The following is a 17,562-nucleotide window of genomic DNA, read 5'->3' on the forward strand; positions in this document are numbered from 1 at the left end:
TCACTTGGGCAAAATAGCAAAAGTAATATGAAATCAATATATTTTCAAAACATTTGGACTTTAAAAAAAAATTAAAACAATTCCAAAACAATAGACAGCCCAAATTATTTTTAAAATCATTTAAAATAGGTTGTAATAGAGACCTAAAGAAGGTTTAAGAGATTAAAATATGCTTATTATCTAAAATGCGAATAGCGGATAATATTTGCATTTAATAATCAAAATAACTGTGTGGATGCAGTTAGTAAAAACATTATGCAGATGTGGATATCTAAAAGTGATATTCGCATTTTGCGGATGCGACTACTAATATTGCAAATAATTGTATATGCATGTATACATACCCCTAATGGGAATAGCTAATATCTTGTTAAACTGCTTCTCGGCCTAGCAAATGTTTTCTTTCAAGATACATATAATTACCATCTATAAAGACTTAGCTAGATATGAACATTTAATATATCACATGTCCCCAATAATTGTAATCATGACAACTCTTGTCATCATAATCACCACAACTACTATCATCCTAAAGCCTATGTGACGTGGTACCCTAACTAAAAAATTAATTTTCACGCACCAAATAGTAAGAGGGACCAAATCACATGAGCTTTTAAAGAATAAAAAGTGATGTATAGCATTACTCTATGTCTTTGTCTAGTTTACATGCGCATAGGGTTGTACATTTTACAAGTAGATTAGCCTCTCAACTCTCAACGCAATAGCTCAAGAAAGACAATCCTACACGGAACCGCTCTCAATATGTTGTGGTTCTAATCTAAAGAAGCATCATTATCTCGGTTCCTTTTTTTGTCTTTTTGTTTTTTATTTTTTTATTTTTTTCTGGGCATCTTTATTTCTTGGTTACCCGTGAAACGTGGAGGAATTCAAACTAAAACTCAAAATATAGCAAACATATTAAACTAAAGATAACAATAACTGGGATTCCAATCAAACATTCCTTTGAGTAGAAGGGAAATTTACCTCAAAGAACATACTAATGGCAACCGTAACTCTCTAATTAAACTAAAAGGCCTTCAAACTAAAAGGCAGAAGGCTAAAACATAACCACCATAACCCTCTAATTAAACTAATTAAACTAAACTAAAAGATTAAGAAACCCTCAAACATCATATTGGATCAAGAAAGCATCTTCCCACAATGCCCTTTACCAAAACTACAATTTACACTTCAAACCCCTGCTTAAACATCCTAAGAAAAATCTCTAAACCTGACAAGAATTTCACAGTTGAAGTTGAGAAAACAACTTCTTCTCTAAGTAGCAAGAAAATCCCAGATCAATTCGGGATCGTACGAAGGCAACCTCGCAAGAAAACAGTCTTCTAACTCTGGTTCCTCTGCCGCTGCAGCCGTCGGACACTCGGTAGAAACAGAGGGCGGTGAATTCTCACACTTCAAAAACTCTTCTTCGGAAACCGCTGGTGATAGCCATTCACTGCCCCAGCTGTCACCAAGAGCCAACGGCGACAACGGTAATGACGACGAAGATGACGATGAATCCACCTTCACTGCCTTTTCAACATTGTCGCCATTACCACCACCACCGACACTGCTTTTCTTCGCATTCTTTTTAGCTTTCTCTCTTTTCACTTTCTGACAAATAGCTTGAATTTTGGCATCCACCGAGTTTTTCAAGGCATTCAATTTCTCACAATCTCGGAATCCTAACTCGCTTGGATCCGTAAGATTTGGAAAATTCAAGCGTGCGTATTCGCCACGAAGCTTATAAGCAGCTCGGTCGTAGGCATAAGCGGCGGCTTCAGCTGTGTCATAGGTACCCAACCAGACTCTCACTCTGTTCTGGGGTAGTCTAATCTCGGCGACCCATTTGCCCCAATGCCTCTGCCTCACTCCCCTGTATAGCTTTTTCTTGTACGGGCTCATGTAAGTACTTGTGCATACAGAGCTCTGAAGTGGGTTCGTCGCCGAAGTGCGTGGAAGTGCGCCGTTTGCTTGGCTTTCATGGCAGAACTGCTGGAGAAGATCTCTCTGGCGAAGGTAAACAGAGGAGCCCAAAGGCTCAAAAACCGGGTTGGCGATGGTGTTTGATGGAGGGCAATGCGAGAAAATTGAGTCCAAGGTGTTTGTGCCCCTTGTTAGTAAGAGTTGCGATAAGGAGTATCTGATATCGGCACCGTCGTTGAATGTAAAGGGAAGGTTCTGGTCCTGGATTGCATCCATAATTATGGCAGATTTTCCAGCGTTGTTTTCCCGGAAAATTGGTAGCAAAACAATGTGTGGGAAACAGGGACACTAAAAGTTGGTCCTTTTTTTTCCAGGAAGATGGTGAAAATTAGCAGAGACTTGTTCAGAAAACCGAAAAATGGGAAACGGGTGAAGAGAAAACAGAGAGAAGATGAAATAGAAAGAGTAATCCAAAGAATTGCGTGGATCAGTGAAGAACAAAAACAGAGAAGGTGGGTTCAAACTTCAAAGAAGAAGTTTTGGGTTAATAATCTCAGAAAACACAGAGAGAGAGAGAGAGAGAGAGAGAGAGAGAGAAAGAGAAAGATCTTGAAAGGAAAGCTTAGAAGCAATGAGATTTTTTTGTTTCTCTGGGAATTCAAAAGGAGAACGTTGAATAACTGTGTTGAGAGTTCGATTGGACTCCAACTCTAGTGTATTTATAGCTGCAATACAGCCTTTCCATTGATTTTTATCTCTCTCTCTCTCTCTCTCTCTTCATTGCCACGAAAGTCCAATTGGTTTGAACTTCGTCCAATTTACAGAGGGACCACTTTCTCAAATGACTTTGATGCCCTTGTGATGATTCAAAAGATTACTAATTTTATTATTATAAATTGAATAATATTATACTTCTTTCACTTTTTTACATAATTTTTTCAAATTCATAGCTGACTTTTAAAACTACCATTGAATATAAGATAAATTTTTATTGAATTTTAATTTAGTGGTTGTTTTAAAAGCCACCAATAGATGTAAAAAGATTGTACAAAAAACTGGGAATAAGTATATCATTACTCTTATAAATCACAACTAGACCGTAAGTCTGTAAAATATCTTCATTTTCAAAAGATTTTGTACCATTTGATTAAAAAATGTTCTTTAAGAGCGTTATTAGCCGCCTCACCAAATTTATTTATTTAATTTTTAATTTTTGCTATTTTGATGAGTTTGGGTATGTGTAGAAGGCTTCGTTTGGTAATAGCCTTGTACTAGACACTGTTCAGACCCATTGACTAGTTTTCTACCTCAACATTTGTCATTTTGTTACTATATTGCCCCTCTCTGCAATTTTTCCACAGAAAATTAAATCCCACACTTTTTGTTTGTTCAGCGTCTCCTTCTTCCTTTCTCTCTCTAAACCCATTCTTCTTCTTCTTCCTTTCTCTTTCGTGTTTTTATTTTGGTTATTTTTTATGCCAAAGCCGATCAATAGGAGAGTTTAATTGGTTATTTTCTTTTGGTTTGGGAGGAAGGAAGATGTTGGTTTTCTTGAAAAGTTTGTGGCTTGATTTTTTTTTTTTGTTGTGGCTTGAATTTTCTTGAGTTTTTTTCTCTACTGACCGCCTGGGCTGGTGTTCTTGAAGATTTTGATTGTTCTTAAATTGAACCCAGTTTTGAGGTCCAGATTTTTCTCCACATTCAACATGTTCTTCATCATGAATTGCAAGAACACCAACCCAGGTGGGTAGAGAGAGAGAAAGGAAGAGGTTTAAGAGAGAAATATGGGTTTTGAGGAGAAGAGGGAGAAGAAGGTTAGAGAAATTATGTGAAAATACTCAGTTTGGTTAGAAATTGTCTTGATTACTTCTCAGATTAAACAAAAACAAGAAGAGAAAGGAAGAAGAAGAAGAATGGGTTTAGAGAGAGAAAGGAGGAAGAAGGAGAAGAAGCGTGAGAGAAGGAACCGTTCCATGAAATCATAGCCTTTGTTTTCTTTTTCTTTGTTTTCTGTATAATCTCAGCCGTTGGGAGATTTAACAGCAAAACTACCGCACCTAAGAAAATAAATGGCAAAAAAAGTAATTTTACAAGGGTCACGTGTTGGAAGGCACAGAAACAAAATAGTATCTAGGCGGGCTCTATTGCGGTTGCCAAACGCCACCGAAAGAAGCTCTAAATCCCTTCTCAGCAGCCTTCCTTTCTCACGCATCCCTTTCTGCTCCATTTTATTTGCCTTTTCAAAGAGTTCGGGTATATGTAGAAATGGACTCAAAGCTAATTCACTTTCTGGTTATAAATTGCTTCGTTAAATGATTTGAGTGTATAAATGAATACACTTATAGAAAAAAAGTCACAACTTGCTTGTTGCTGTAAAATGAGTAGATGTGTGTCGTTAAAAATATAAATGTTAGAGAAAGAATAAATGAATATTTAAAATAATTATTAAAAGTGGATTAATAAAATAGTAAAGTTGAGACGCTTTAAAAAAGAGTAATACTACTACGCACACTAATTTATTGCATTCATTTTACACTGGCTAAAATGGAAGTATGGAACGTATCCTCTTTTGTTCTTGTAAAAGGGAGGGCAAATTTATCCTCTTTCTATGTCATACACTAAATAAAACTCTAATTATGACTTAACTAATATTTTTAAATTGATAATATAGATATAAATAACACATTTTCTAAGTCTTTGTAAAAAGAGAAATGCTATTTAATATATTCTTTTACGATTGTCATACAATTAAGATGATATGACAATGAAAATCAACTATTGAATCAACATTTTTTTTTACAATTACTAATCAAATAACTAATATTTACTATTACATCGTTCAGTTATATGACAATTATACATGAGTCTACTAAATCGTATCTCTCTTAAAAAAAAAAAAAATAGTTTTGGAACAAAATTAAAAAACTGTTATACGTTTGAAATAATACATTTAAACAGTAAGGGTTATTGTTGTAATTTGGGGGGGGGGGGGGGGGGGGTCTGTTTAATCTAGAAGAATCCCCCAGTAATAGAGAGTGAATAATTAGTGATGATCTGGGTCATACATTTGACTCCGTGTGGCCCCCACTACACCGTACTTCTCCAGTGGGATTGTTTGTGTGAAGTCCACGCCATCATAACTTCTCTGCCACGCGTCGTCTCCTTCACAAACATATCTCCCCCTTTTGTTTCGTCTCGTGCACGATATTTTACCTTTTTTTTTTTTTGGTCTTTCTATTAAACCCCATACGCGTTGTACCAATACTTTCCTTCAATTTGTCATGCAATTTGTAATTTTTTCTTTCTCGTAATCTTTGTGTTTTAAACTGATTTATCTCATATTTTGTGTTTATTTGCTGAGTTATGAAGCTCATTTCCTTCACCCACATCACCCTCCGCAACCTAGTTCGACTGAGAATCGAGATGGCAGTAAGCCGTGACCTTCTTTCATGCTATGTTGTTCTTCAAGAAAACTTCAAAAAAATTTCAGTCTATTTTGTAACGAAAATACTTGATAATTATAAAAAGTTTAAAATTTTTCTTCTATATTTATTGAAATTTTATATTTACACTTTGATCATGAGTACATGAGATCTACGCTATTTTACTGTCGTCACAATATAATAATAGCAATTGCTAACAATGTTTGAGATCGTTACAAATAACATAACAACCTAAACTGACATGTCGTCGTTTGATAATGCGTATTAGCAACAAACGACGCTATTCATTATCAGCAACGACATTAAAGTGAGAAATCTAGTAATTAATGACATCCAATCCCTAGCTGCAAGAAAAGTTAAAAAGTTGCCATTTCTATTGGCCCTTTGCTTGATATTGCCATTCCCTATTTCTGTAGCCTGTATCATCCCTGTGCATAATACTTTCGGCTCCCCATTCCATAAAACTTGTGAACCAGCCCATGCCCTAATTTAATTTTTCTCAGCTGATCATCCCTACCCAACCCTAAGTTATAATTATTTTAATTTTTTTTCTTGTCCTCTGATTGAATGAGCTCATGAACTTAGAAAGGAATCGATAGCACCGAATAGGACCGTCTGTGAGGATGCATGGCGCATTAAAGGCGTAAAGGTCTACTTGAAACAGACAAAGCTCGTGAAGGGGACCCCAAAAAGCTTTTGTGTGTTTGCATTTGCATGTGAACCAACCTAACCATATCTCCTCATAAGTCAATCATCTAAGCTCAACACCGTCTTCACGCGATTGCTGTAATCTTTCTGTCCTCATTTTTCTCATCTTTTCCCTTCCTTCCTTTTAACCTATTTTACATAATTTCTATATGAGAATTCCCGCTTTTTATTGTTAAAAAATATCTTATTTCTCCGTGCGGTGCGGACAGTGCCTTGCTCAGGTTCAAAATTTGTAACTTACAAATAAGAACACGAAGTGGTTTTATTTTGAAAAATTTCTCATAATAAACCTGAAACACACATGCAGGAGCAGAATCACGTTGGGACTTGGGGGACCCTGAACCCCAAAGGCCCAAGGTGGTACCAAAAAAAAAAAAAAAATTTAATTATAAAATTCTTATAAAATTTAATTTTTGAGCTCCCAACTTTTTTTTTTAAAAAAAAATTTTGACTCCCAAACACAAATCTCTAGTTCTGTCCATACACACATGATATAAAAGTCACTAGTAAAATAAAAAAATAAAAAGAAAATATGTTAAATTTTTTTTTGTTTTTTAATTTTCCTACCTATCATTATCTCATAATGAATAAAAAGTATAACTAAATGTAATTATAAAGGCATATTAGTCAGTAGATGTAGGTGGACGATGGCTATGTAGGTTCATAAATAGGCTTGACCGGCAAAAAGGTTTGTTTTGGCGTATACAGACTTGGTCGCGATAAAGCAATCTGGCGACGCCGACTATTTTTGTGGCTCTCGCTTCTGAGCCCGACACGTCGCACCCATTCCTCTTCTTTTGTCCTAATCATTCATTCATAGTTCATACCCAACTTTTCCATTTTATCATTATAATTTTTCGGGAAAAGATTTCTCGGCCACGTAACTAAAACGGCGTCGTCCCCTTTGGTTGTGTTCCCATCTTTTTCTTGCGAGCCACGATGACTGGGTCTGGGTATATACTCATGAAATAAAATGACGTCATGCTGACCATAAGGGCTAAATTCCGGTGAGCCTTTTCACATGGGTTTTGGGGGGCCATGTGGCTCAAAGCTGTCAAAAGTTTGGTGAATTGGTCACAGACCTTCGCCCAGAAAGGTCCCCACGTATAATTGGGGCAGCATGGGACGTGAAATTTACACGCCATCTTGTTGTATTATTTTCACAAACACATGGCAGGCGGGGTGTGGCACATTAAGCTTGTCGATAAGTTTATTTATTTATTTTTTTGAGATTTCTTACTTGATTTCTCTATCTCACATTTATGCTCTATATCGTTGATTGGTTCAGTTTACAATCCCAATGGGTTCTGTGTAGGTTTGTAGCCATGACTCATGAGGCTCGGATTGTGTAGCCTCAATTATATATCCAAAAGACAATATTTGAAGAAGAAAAAGAGAACTTTTTTGAAAAATGATTTGTCTTTATCGAGCATCGCCACTTATACTGACTTTGATGTGCATGTCCATTCTGTTCACATTCACTGCTCTGTCCTACAATTATAGTTGTCTTAGAATGCTGAAGAACTTGTACTATTACTACTCAAAGATGCCATGTGAATAGGAGAGAGAACCACTTTTACACCTCCTATCCATGAAGTACGTACTCTCGTAGTGTTAGTGTTGAATTTTATATCGAGCAAATATAAATAAAGTGAAGCATGCAGCTGGTTTAAACCCGTTAATTTGCTTAAATTTTTGAATTCAAATTGTGTCTAAACATGTATATATTAACATGCTCTTGGTGGACTCTGTAGGTACTATCGGACCCCAAAACCTTTCAAAAGCTCAAAGGCAAACATATTCCACAGAACCCAGTTCCTAGTATATTAGAAACATATATGTTCCTCGTATATTAGAAACAGATGTTGGAAGCATTGTATTTGATTACCCATCTTGTGTAAAACTGGTGCCTCAAGTGCATGCATGCAACTGTGCAAGATATGTCTTTTATTTTTACTTTTCATGTAATTTTTTTCCCCTAAATAGGAAAAAAAGAAGAGGATAATGGGTGCGACTTGAGTGTCTCACCAGAGTCCCCCTTCTTCCCTGCAATTAGCTGTCTTTATGCCCTGGTCCTCATGGACTTGTTCAATTTTATTCTTCTGAAATATACCAAGTCTTGGACCTGCAGGTCGGTTTGACAATTCTATTACTTGTACAGTACGTGGCACATTAGACGTAACGTTTTTTATGCCCCACCAGAATTGAAACATAATATATATATATATATATATATATATATATATATAAAGATGAATGCTAGGCATACATATTTAAAAAAAAAAATTTTACAAACTGATGTGGTACAATATGATTAAGTTTTTCAAAATTTGAATTTATTTCATATTCAATCATGTTGTGCAACATCAGTTTGTAAAATTTTTTTTGTAAAATGTGTTTATAAGCTTAACATTTTTCATATATAAAATTATTCTAAAAGACCATAATAAGTCCACAATTATTAGCCTTTAAAAAGTATATATAATAGTCTTTTTAAAGGCTAATAATTGTGGACTTTTAGGATGATCAATTATCTGCTGCCTGCTCATTATATACATGATATTGAGAGATAACCACCTTTTTTGTATAGCGACTTTGATTGTGAAATCAGATTCTCTGTAAGCCTTAAGTAGGTTTTATTACGACTTTTGTTCTTGCAATAAGTGCTCCCATTTAACCCTGACATCAGGGTAAGTTGACGTGGGAGACGTGCAGCGCCGACACGAGGCGGCTTTCTTTGTCTCCGGAGCTCATCTGGTTGAGGGTTATTAGAGGGCAGTTGGTTCAAAGAATTTAAGGTATCATCCTGTTAACATCGTATCATGTTGTTATAGTTTGGAAAATTTAGCATAACGGCTCCAAGTGACACCTAAAATAGATGTTGAATAGGTGTTAATTAAGAAGATAATGCGGATTTTAATAATTAATAATCACCACATAAACAATATCAAATAATATGGACGTAATAAATCGATCTACACAAGTCTTTGGTGACGAATTGAGTTGAAACTTTTTTAATAACTCTTCAAAAGTAAAACTATTTCGGGGTAGCCAAACTCAAAAAATCAATTTATCATAAAAGAATGAGAAATGACTAGATGTTCATACTTACAAAACATTCGTAATTGACATACTCTTGTATTAGATAAGTGACCCACTTGCCTATTACCGCAGTAATTTTACCGAAACCTCTTGATAATTCTTCTACTTAATCTCCTTTAATATTAATTATAACATGTTGGCATAAATTACAATAGATGCATAAATAACAAGAGAAACAAGTTTGAGGCTTAAGGATTACCTTAACGAAGATGGTCACCTCTTTTTCTCTCAAGGTTTAGGGTTGCTAGAAGTGTTGGAATGATCTAAAATTCGTTGGTTACTATTTATAGGCATGGGGCACGGATGAGATCGATTGAGGTAGTTAAAAAGTTAAAACTCTCTTCAAACAAAAGTCGAACGTTTGAGGTATGTGTCAAATGTTCACCTAGGGTAAAGCTTGAACAATCTAAGGAAATGTCGAATGTTCAGCTTAGGCTTAGTCTAGAACACTCCAAGGAAATATTGTTGACGTACAGTCCGGCTTAGGGTTTTCCTCAAATGTTTGGCTTAGGGTTTGTTTCAAACGTTCCAAGGAAATGTCGAACGTTCGACTTTGGTTTAAAAATGAAGAAAATGTCAAATTCTGATTTGGAAGAATTGGTCTATAAAACATATTGAGTTTCTTATAAAATAATGAGATTTGGTTTTCACAATTGACGATTAATTAGATTAATTACAAATTTCGGGGTATTACAGAACATAACAAATTTAACTGTTTTTTAAAGCATGATATATGTGTTTGACCGAGCAGAGTATTTTATGATGAAATATGATTATGCACTTTTGATGATTTTATATGTGTTAAGAAATAACGTTAAACATTACATGGTTACAAAAACAAAGGATTGCTAGTTTTTATGAATGCAGCATGATAATATGCACTAAAGATGAAATGAGAATAAGAGATTAATGTATTGGGACATGTCCCCAACATCGCTAGTAAGGGATTAGTCCTCGATGTTTTTAACCTAATGATAATATGAAGGGGCCAGCCTTAGTGAATAGTAGGAATGTTAAATGAAGAACAAATCCTTAAGAATCCATCGAGAACCAATTCCTAAAGAGACATAAGAAAAAATGGAAGTGAGAATGAATGAGATGAATGAAAGATTGATTGCTTAAGTTTTGTATTGATGCTTGTGAAAGGTATTTCATGAGATTGACGCTGATATTTATAAACTGTTTATTCTTTAGATATGCTATTAATGGGTTCTGGAATATATGTATATGTGTGTAGCTGGGTTATATGATATAAAGCATATGAAATGGCTTAGATGTATTCGTATGTATATATTAATAGTGTGATATGTTGTAAAGACTTATTTCTCTATAGTGTTTACTTCATCATCTATGGTTTGTTTCGATAAAATTTAAAACCTATCATAGCTATTATTGTAAATTCATGCTAGACAAATCTATGAAAGTTGGCTCATTCATAAATGTTAGAAATTTTTAAACTTATTTAGATTGTGAACTCACTTATCTGAATATATTATTGTGGTAACCTCACAATCGCATAAACATTTTCGTTGCAAGTAAAGAGGATGTAGATGATGACCAGTGGCCTTGAACTTGAGCTACTATGGTTAAGATTATGGAATGCTTCGTGTTGTTTAGACTAGACATTAGTCTACCCCTTTTGTGTATATTATTTTTGTGGGAAAAATTCACTTTACCCCCCCTGAAGTTTTAGGGGTTTTTTAATTTAAACCCTAAAGTTTAAAAATTGGCAATGTATCCTCCTAATGTTTCAAAAATTTTCAATTTAAACTTTCCATTACTAATTTCCATCAAATTGTACGGAAATTTATGAAATTACGTAATTACCCTCGGGCTTTTTTTTTAAATATTTTTTTAATATATTTTTTTAAATTTCCGTCCAATTTAACGGAAATTAGTAACGGAAGGTTTAAATTGAAAAATTTTGAAACATTAGGGGGGTACATTGCCAATTTTTAAACTTTGAGGTTCAAATTGAAAAACTCCTGAAACTTCAGGGGAGGTAAAGTGGATTTTCCCCTATTTTTGTAGTGTATATACACTTATGATGTATTTGGATTGTGTCGCATGTGATACTTTTGTCTAACCTTCGTATTTTGTCATGTAAAAGTACAAAGTAAAACTTTTTACAACATAGATGTCTATTTTATCAACTCGAGTTATGTGATGTGTGTTGTTTAGATGTTTTCGATACACGATTATGATCTCCGATGTGATGTGATGATGATGTTGAGATGTTTAGTGTATTGTTTCATGAGCTCACCCTTGTTACTTTGGGGCGTGTGGCTGCGGGTCGCTACACAAAATCATATATAAAGTTTGCCTTTCTATTTATTTTAACACCAGAAACCCATCTAAAAAAATATATATATAGTAGAGCTTCTAAATAAACTTCAACTTATATAAATATTAACATTGCTATTACAAACTTAATATATTAATGATTGTTCTCAAAAGGTGCCACAAGCAGCACATCAAAATATTGCAAATTATTGTAAGTCAACCCTTCTTAAAAGACTGAGCCTTCCAGTCAGCCTCAAGCTCAAAAATTAAGACATGCGTATGGGTTGTCATCTTCTTCCTCTCATGTAGCATCTGCAAACTTACTACAATTTCACATGTGGATGTGTGTGAGTCAATAGCTCACCAAGTTTAAGCATATTGACTATTTTATAACATGAGCCCCAATTCTTATCTCTAACCAATGCTTATGATAACATCTATTAGTACGCATAGTTTCCAGAACAGATTTTGCCGTCAAAGTTTCATAAATGTTAAAATAACCACTTGCATACAAAAGTTTGTACATATATGTAAAACCTCAAACCTCATTTTTTTTTTCTCTCATTTTATTTAACATTTTCTTTATACTATACATAAAACTCTACATCCTATAATCTGGAGCATTAAAACAGTTCATAACATGATAATAGAAATAGTAGCTAAAACGTAACAAAACTCATGCTTTGCATTAACATCTTCATGCATAATTTTTCACATATTCATGCTCTCATATACTTTTCCTTTTCATATTGACAAGTGTATCCATACTCCCACTTGATTGTTGGAGTTTTAAGTGTATAGTCTATACCCCCACTTAACCTCTGGGTTGCTATAATTTATTCCTCTTATAACTTTGATGTGCTAAATGTATACCCCTATCTAACTGCATGATTGATACTATTTTATCCCTTTTATAACTTTGAATTTTATACCCCCACTTAACCGTCGAGTTCTCATTTCACATGCATTCATCTATACAAACTTAATCATGCAATAACTTGACACTTTTCGTAAAATATGTGAAAACGTACTAACAACATTCCAAACACAATACAAAGTTTGTTTACGAAGTGGAAAACCCTTTGAACTAATTAAAGGTAAAAACCACTCCGGGGTAGCCAAACTCGGAAAATCACTAAATAAAGATTCAAAATTATAGACTAGATGATACTCACAACCTTGGAGAACCTCTAGACTTACTAAGAACAACAAGCTTTCTAACTTGTTTCCATCCTGACCATTTTCAAGGAGTGCATTTCCTCACCGACCTTTCGGTAGACTTCTTTCTTCAAGTAACCAAATCAACAATCTTTGTGTAGTTAAACGAACAAGTAACACGCCAATCAAGAGCAAGGAACAGCCTGAAGCTTTATCACGTCCTCTCTTGAATACTACAAACTCACAAGACACATCGCTTGAAGAGAACAGATGAGATTGCACAGAGAAAAATCCTTCTAAAAAGTCTGCAGTGAACAGTGACAATAAAATCCTTTTATAGGAAAGACATTTTACTCTTTACTTCCTAACGGGACTCATTTCTTGTTAAGACACGATGAACAAAACATTAGATTTGGCAACGACTTAATGGGAAACAAGTGCCGTCATGTCAGGAAGAAAAAATGTCTCATCCACATCACATGTCCGTCCTGACGCTTCATTTGACAAGAAAACAGGAAGTCCAACATTGGTCCTACTACATGTCCCGTCCTGAGAGATTTTACTTGTTGGTGTCAATTACCAATCACTCCCCAAAAGGTCCTATACCTCGTATTATTTATATTCTACTGATTTCCCGTTACATCCCCCGTCTTGACGCAATTCCTGACGAGAAAATAGTAACTTCCCAATACATCCCTGTCCTGACGCAACTCCTAACGAGAACAACAGTAGGTTTTAAGCTCAACGCCATTACATGTCCCATCTTAACGGGAAAACATAAAGCACTTGGTCAAGTGCCATCACAAGCCTGTCCTAATGAGACTTTTGACGGGAAAACAGGAAATACTTCCAAAACCCCTGAAAACCTAAGTGTTACTCCCCAAAGTTTTAAACAGCAAAGAATTACAGGAAATATCATTGAATTAGGCCAAATTAAAACCTATCTCCCCCTTTGGCCATTCAATGACAAAACCCTAAATACAAGGTTTAAAACTTTACACAAACAAATTTCTATCTAAACATAATGAGCAAACCATGTGCAACCTTTCCAGACCAAAGTGCTAGGTCATGAAACACTTCACCAATGACCATCATTGCACTAAACCAAAATCAAGGTATCAAGTATCAAGACCACACACTGTCCTGATTCTAAAACATTTCACACAAAAGGCATTACTGTACCATATTCAATAACAATTGATAAGAAGAGCCAAAAAGTGAAACCATTGAAACCATCCATCATAACCAAACAAAAACAACCATTGAAAATTTTCAAAACAACCAACAACTACTCTCCTTTTTATTATAAGGGGCAAAGGGGTAGTAACACAGATTATTCATGAATCGACATATCCTCATATGAGAATCACAAGTCAGAGTTGTAGGAATGAAGTAAGAAAAGACATCAATACTATGTTTGAATCAACACATGAGTGATTCTGACTTGAAAACAACTCGTACTTGTATTGTGAAAACAAGACAACCCGAAACAGCATTTCAAGATAACACATGTTCAAGGCAACAAAAATTGAGGCTCTAAGAGACAAGGATATGGTACGCAGCTGAGGACAAGACATATCTTCAAACAAAATCTGGTTTTACAAAATTCAAACCCCTTTATTGATCACTAGAAGGTCACACACCCATTCCTCCTCAATTGTCCAAGAGTTAATAAGAATTCACAATCCCTTGAGTGTTTCACCTTTTACCATAATGCATAGACACCGGCTTTTTCTATAAGGATGAGAAAACATGTCAATATTAGGACTAAAAAAAAACTGATCTTTGATCAAAGAATCTTGTTAGTGAGAGAGGTGATGCCATGAACACTTTTAAAGAAAAGTGAAACTTGTGGGGTCAATTTATCAAAAACACAGAAAGACATTTAAAGGAAAGAAGAATTTGACAAAAACATGTACCACATCCTTATTCTTAGACACACGAGGTTACACTAAACATGCTTTAGAAAGATTCAAGTCACGGAAACTTGTTAATATGAACCAGTTTAGAGTAAGGAAAACAAGAGAAGAATTAGACAGATTAAACCAGACAAAGTGTTAAGGCTGTTCAGACCTTACAATTAACCCGTGGATTCTAACTTGTTAGCATGGAAAATACATCCATAAGAGAATACATCAAACATACCTCCTTAGGTTAAAACAAGAGCAGAAGATCCCAACATGACAAACAAAAAGCACGCAAAAAAAAAAAAAAAAAAAAAAAAAAAAAAAAAAAAAAACAACAAACAACAAACAGGAATATTCACAAATCACAACACTGACCTTCCTTGAAACCCATTCAAATATTTTCAGGTTGTTCAGAAATACCAGTTGCAGAGCGAAGAAATTCAAACTGAGACACGTCTAGTGGTTTAGTGAATAGGTCTGCCAATTGTCGTTTTGTAGTCACATGATCAAGAAAGATAACATTAGTTTCAACCAAATCACGAATGAAATGATACCTGATGTTAATGTATTTGGTACAAGAGTGTTGTACTTGATTCTTGGAAATACTAATTGCACTCTGATTGTCACAAAACACCACCATCTTCTCTTTGTCAAGACCATTGTCCGACCTGAGCGTTTTCATCCATATGAGTTGTGTACAACAACTTCCAGCAACAATGTATTCAGCTTCTGCTGTGGAGAGAGATATAGAATTATGTTTCTTGCTCAGCCAAGCCACAAGATTACGTCCTACATAGAAACATCCACTAGAGGTACTCTTCTTGGTCATCAACATATCCTGCCCAATCAGCATCGGAGTAGCCTACCAAGTTTAGGTTGGTGCTCTTGGAATACCAAATCCCAAAGTTTACAGTGCCATTCACATATCGAATGATGCGTTTGACAGCTATTAAATGTGATTCTTTGGGATTCGCTTCAAAGCGAGCACACACACCCACACTGAAGGAGATGTCAAGTCTGCTAGCACTGAGATACAGAAGTCTCCTAATCATACTTTTGTAGAGTGTTTGATCAACACTTTTTCTAGTAAAATCTATTGAAAGTTTCACACTGATACTCATAGGAGTCCGAAAATGACTTTTTCCATCAAGGCCAAATTTTTTCACAAGCTCTTTATCATACTTGGCCTGAGAAACAAACATTCCAAGGTCTGAATGTTGAACTTGTAGACCTAGGAAATATGATAGTTCTCCAATCATACTCATTTCAAACATTTTTTTCATTCCTTAGCAAAAGTGTGAGAGTGAGAGTGAAAGGTAGCTCTAAACACAATGTCGTCCACATAGATTTGAGCAATCAACATATCATTTCCTTTCTTTCGAATGAACAAAGTACAATCTTCTTTTCCACGAGTGAACCCATGTGAGATGAGATATGCCGTGAGTCTCTCATACTATGCTCTAGGGGCTTGCTTCAACCCAAAAAAGCGTTCTTTAGTTTGTACACATGATCAGTGTGATGAGGATCTTTGAACCCTTTTGGTTGTTCCACATAAACTTCTTCATGTAGAATCCCATTCAAAAAAGCATTTTTAACATCTATTTGGTACAATTTAAAGCCAGAATTATATGATATTCCGAACAGGATTCTAATAGACTCAAGTTTAGCAACAGGAGCAAAAGTCTTGTCAAAGTCTATCCCTTCAATCTGAATATAGCCCTGAGCAACCAGTCAGGCCTTATTCCGTATCGTAGTGCCATGTTCATCTGGCTTGTTCTTGAAGATCCACTTTGTACCAATGACATTTTGATCAATAAGGCTGGGTACCAAAGGTCCAAACGTCATTACGAGTGAATTGATTCAATTCTTCATGCATTCCTTCAATCCAACTCTTGTCCTGTTGTGCCTCTTCAATCTTCTTGGGTTCAAATTGAGATAGATAACTGATAAGTGCTAAAATATACATATTTTAACCCCTTAATTTACATTTGTTAATCTCTTAGTCATGTTATTTTGTGATGCTTTGTTTTCTTTTTGTGTTTTCTGTGTTTTTCTAGGTTTTTGAAGAAAATGAAGCAATTCTGGAAAGTTACAAGATTAAAGGGCACTTTGGGAAAAGTTGGAGTTGTAGGATCGATTGCAAGCAACTTAGGCTCGAGCGCATCAGCGCTTGAACGCCAGAGCTAAGGATCGAGGCCAGCAGTGATCGCGCACACAAGAAGCAAGCTCGAGTGCAGGCTTGCGCTCGAGCGCACTCGAGCGCCCAGCTACGGCCAGAACTCCTTTTTCACTAAGAATTAGGTTTTCAAAGTCCTAATTGAGCTAGAAGTTAGACCTCTGATTTTATTAGGTTTTCTAGGGCTTCTAGGTTTTCCCTAAGCCTATAAATAGATCTCTAAACCACATAATTTCAGAGAGGAGAATTTGCAGCTACTTTTAGGAGTTGTTTCCGGTTTCTTCTTTTCTTTTATTTTATTTGTAGTTTTATCATGTGTAGCTAAATATTTTTTTAGGGGCTAGATTGAAGCCCTAATCATGTCCTCTTAGGATTTCAATATGACGCCTTTGTTACAATCATATTTTGGTTTATTTAAATTGATTAATTTGTTGGTTTACTGAATTCCTCATGTGAATGTGCCTAATCATCATATGCATGTGTTTATATCTGTTAATTAAATCAATTTGGATGACCGAGTCCTAAGCTTGATAAAGTGACAAAAGAATCTCATCACGAGTTCTTGAGGTAATCAACATGGGGAACAATGAGTAGATACCATGCCTTAGGCTTCATGTGTTTGTCGATTTCCATAAATCCATGCTTTCCTAAAGAACAACTTAGTAGATACCATGCTGAATCCTTTGGGGAAGAAAAAAATTAGAGTAGATATCATGCCTAATTTGTTGCTTAGGGAGATCTATAGCTTAAGGAGTAGATACCATGCCCTTAGGTTGACAAGCATTAAATATACCTGTATGATTGAAACATTAGCATATTATTATTTTAATTAGTTTGATTAGTGGTGGATATCAAAACC

General features: G+C 35.2%; 1 protein-coding gene across 1 annotated transcript; it reads right to left on the minus strand.

The window, feature by feature from the left end:
* Positions 1–989: 989 nt before the first annotated feature.
* On the minus strand, positions 990–2,596 carry LOC132175839 (Integrase-type DNA-binding superfamily protein). The gene has a single exon (XM_059587905.2). The coding sequence runs from the start codon at positions 2,200–2,202 to the stop codon at positions 1,276–1,278; it is 927 nt and encodes a 308-aa protein (XP_059443888.1). The 5' UTR covers positions 2,203–2,596; the 3' UTR covers positions 990–1,275.
* Positions 2,597–17,562: the final 14,966 nt, after the last annotated feature.

Source organism: Corylus avellana, chromosome 3, assembly GCF_965113065.1.
Source record: "Corylus avellana chromosome 3, dhCorAvel1.hap1.2, whole genome shotgun sequence".
Taxonomy (NCBI): Eukaryota; Viridiplantae; Streptophyta; class Magnoliopsida; order Fagales; family Betulaceae; genus Corylus; species Corylus avellana.

What these genes read in the sequence shown, in the direction of transcription:
- LOC132175839 (XM_059587905.2), bottom strand. Translation starts at nt 2,202, where the DNA reads ATGGATGCAATCCAGGACCAGAACCTTCCCTTTACATTCAACGACGGT.